General features: G+C 56.8%; 1 protein-coding gene across 1 annotated transcript in view; it reads left to right on the top strand.

Annotated features, from left to right (window-relative positions):
- LOC102892731 (L-gulonolactone oxidase) overlaps positions 1-3,080 on the top strand; it is a 24,986-nt gene that overhangs the window by 4,780 nt on the left and 17,126 nt on the right. The window contains exons 3-4 of the mRNA XM_015600680.1: positions 422-547; positions 920-1,014. Coding sequence (XP_015456166.1) covers positions 422-547; positions 920-1,014 — 221 coding nt within the window. The remainder of the gene's footprint in view (positions 1-421; positions 548-919; positions 1,015-3,080) is intronic.

The following is a 3,080-nucleotide window of genomic DNA, read 5'->3' as shown; positions in this document are numbered from 1 at the left end:
ACGTGGGAGGTACAGAGTCAAATTAAGCCACTGTCACTGCCCTCAGAGGCTCCATTCCAGCCTGGGAGGCAGCTGAGGCCAGTATGGGCCAAGGTGAGGGGCCGAGACCTTATTCTGAAGGCACTGGGACACCCCTGAAAGGGTTTGCCCTGAGGAATGTGATCAGGCTTGCCTGTAGAAAAGCCTCAGCCAGGGGAGCGCATGGGAGTCCCCCTTCGGGACGTTTCCTTGGTTCTCCATCCCACTCACTTCCTGGCCCTTCTCTCCGGCTCTCTTTCCTGGGATGAACCGCACAGCAGCCTCCAGCCAGGCAGGGGCCCTGGAGGCCAGTGGGGCGCGTGGCCTGCACGGCCCTGCGTGCTCCCGGCTGTGCCACAGACAAAGGCCTGAGCTGGGGCTCACCCAGGCATTGCCTTGGCAGGTGCCGGCCCTGGCCAGGCAGCAGAACAAGTGGGTGAAGGTGGTAGGTGGTGGCCACTCGCCCTCAGACATCGCCTGCACCGATGGCTTCCTGATCCACATGGGCAAGATGAACCGGGTCCTCCAGGTACTCACAGCCCTCTCCTCTGCCTCTGCTGGCACCCAGCCTTGGCCTCCATCCCATACCCCAAGCAGAAGCTCATTAGCCTCTCCCCTATGGCCTGATCCCCTCCCTGACCCGGAGTCCCAAAATGATACCCCAATTCCTGACCCACAGTCCAGAGCCCTCCCTGAGCTTGCTCAGGCCTCTTGTCAGTTCTGCACCCCTGTGGCCATGGTGAGGATGTCCACCCCCTTTTCTGCCAGGGACCACATCCCATTTGGCTACCTGGGGTGGGAGGTGGCTTGAGCTAACCACAGGCTGAGACATTCTCATTCATGCAGTTGTGAGGACTGGGCGATGACTCAGCTCATCTCAGCCTATGCTGTTCTGTTGCAGGTGGACACAGAGAAAAAGCAGGTGACCGTGGAGGCTGGCATCCACCTGGCTGACCTGCACCCACAGCTGGACAAGCATGGCCTGGCCTTGTCCAAGTAAGAGCCACTTCCCCCATTTTTAGGTGGGCCAGTGCTGCTCACTACCCCCTGCCTGGGGCACTCAGGGGCCTTAAGCAGATAGTGGAGCAGAGTCCATGACGGGTGACACTAGGAAGTGTTAGCTTCTGGGCCCTGATGTCTCTGTCCTCCCTGGGAACCCAGTCCCCCTCAAGTGGCTGCCTGCACGAGGCTCATCTGCCACTCAGAGGGAGTTAGGATGTCCCAGCATGTGTGTCCCAGGGGCCACCTGGGTCTACAACTCCAAGGATGCTGTGGGGATTGAGTGGCTGGGGAGGCAGTAGGGAAGGACAGAGCTGTGTCAGGCCACGTGCTGGCTGGTTGATGCACCGTCTCATTTCATCATCACACCAGCCCTGAGAGGGAGAAGCATAACCCCCACTGAGGGATGAAGAAACCAGGATTGAGGCCAAAGGGCTCATTTACCAAAGTCACTGGCTGGAGCATTCACCGTGTGGCAAGCTGGAGGCTGCAGGACACAGCGCCGTGCTTAAGAGACAGTGTGGTGAAGACCCCAGCTCCAAGAGCAGCCGGCCTGGGTGCACGTCCCGCTTGCACCCCACACGAGCTTGTGTCGAGTTCCTTGACCCACCTGAACGTCAGAGTTCTCATCTAGAAAAGTGGGTCTATACAATAGGGGTGCTCAGAGGACTGGACGAGTAAAAGACGCCTCACGTATTAAGTGCTCCATAAATGTTTGTTCTTGTTCATTTTCCTGGCTCCATCAATGCCTCGTTCCACAGCCTCCAGAAGTGAACTGTCCCCCGTGACTCCTTATGTCCATCCCCTCAGAGGCCGAAGCCTGGTCTTTCCTTCCGAGGCCCTTCTCCCTGAGGGGGCCTCGCTGTCCCCAGCCTGCTTTCTCCTACTCCGTCACAGCCTCTCTTCCACATTCCTCTTTCGTCTTCGTAAACTTCACGGAGAAGGGAAGAAGGTCGCAGCTGGATCGACCACCCTCCCTGTGCACACTTAGGCGGCTCTGTTTTTCGCTGTGATTCGTAATTCTGTGACAAACGTCATCGTGCCTGTGTCTTCCCACGCGCCGGAGCATCCCCCTGGCACGGGCTGTCTGCGACCCCCTTTTAACATTCCGGTCTTTTCAGAAGGGGCCATATTTCCCAGCAGTCCAGTGAGTAGGAACAGAGATGACAGCGGACACAGGGTGAGGGGAGGACAAGGGGGGACGGGAAAAGGCTTCGGTCTCTCTCATCCTCTTACTGTCCTGCCAGGGCAGCCCCCAGGCCCCTCTGCAGGAAGGCATGAGCTAGATTTTCTGATTGTCGGCTTGTCAACTTAAGTTGAAATCAGAGCAGAGCCACTGGTGTCCTCCAGCCTGCATTTTGGGGAGCCTGCCTGCCTCGGGGCTCTGGGTCTGCTGAGGGGAGGGATCATTTCAAATCCCTGCCCTTCCACACCAAGCCCATTAATTGTGAAACTGTTATGTACGATGTAAGGCTCCAATCACCTTGGCAAACAATAGACCTTCAGTAAATATTGTCTTTCCTCTCCTTTAAGCTGGGGCTGGAATATCTCAGAAAGCTCCTGAGTAGTAAGCCTCTTATACTCCTGACCTGCTCTTTCCTTGACCCTGAGATCTGGGCGTATCTTTCTAATTTCTGGCCCCAGACTGCATGCTCCAGGAGCGATACAACTTCCCTTAAGAAATCTGGTCCTCTTGTGTACACTGAACCTTTTATTCATTCCAGGGCCTGGAACTCGGGGCTGAAGGAGGCGGGGTTTATTCTAGATGGCCCGAGACGCCCCTGAAGGTTTCTAAGAATGGTCTTCTCCTTCCTCACAACTCAGGGAGGTTCCTACCTATTCATAGCAGCTTGGGATGTCTGTGTGTTATCTGACCCAGGTCCCACGGGACTTCTCAGGCCTTACTAGGCTGGATCTAAAGAAGTCTTAGCAGGAACACTGGGGCCTTGGGTTGGTGGAGAAGATATTGTTGATGGGTGGGGGACCGAGAGAAGGGAGCTTGTAGGCTGTGGAAACCCCGGAGCTACGCAGGCAGGCCCCCCCACCCCCATCCCAGAGCTGGG

This window comes from Pteropus alecto, unplaced genomic scaffold (assembly GCF_000325575.1).
Source record: "Pteropus alecto unplaced genomic scaffold, ASM32557v1 scaffold50, whole genome shotgun sequence".
NCBI classification, from domain to species: Eukaryota; Metazoa; Chordata; class Mammalia; order Chiroptera; family Pteropodidae; genus Pteropus; species Pteropus alecto.
Note: the sequence above shows the minus strand (reverse complement) of the source record. Positions and strands in the feature narration are given on the sequence as shown.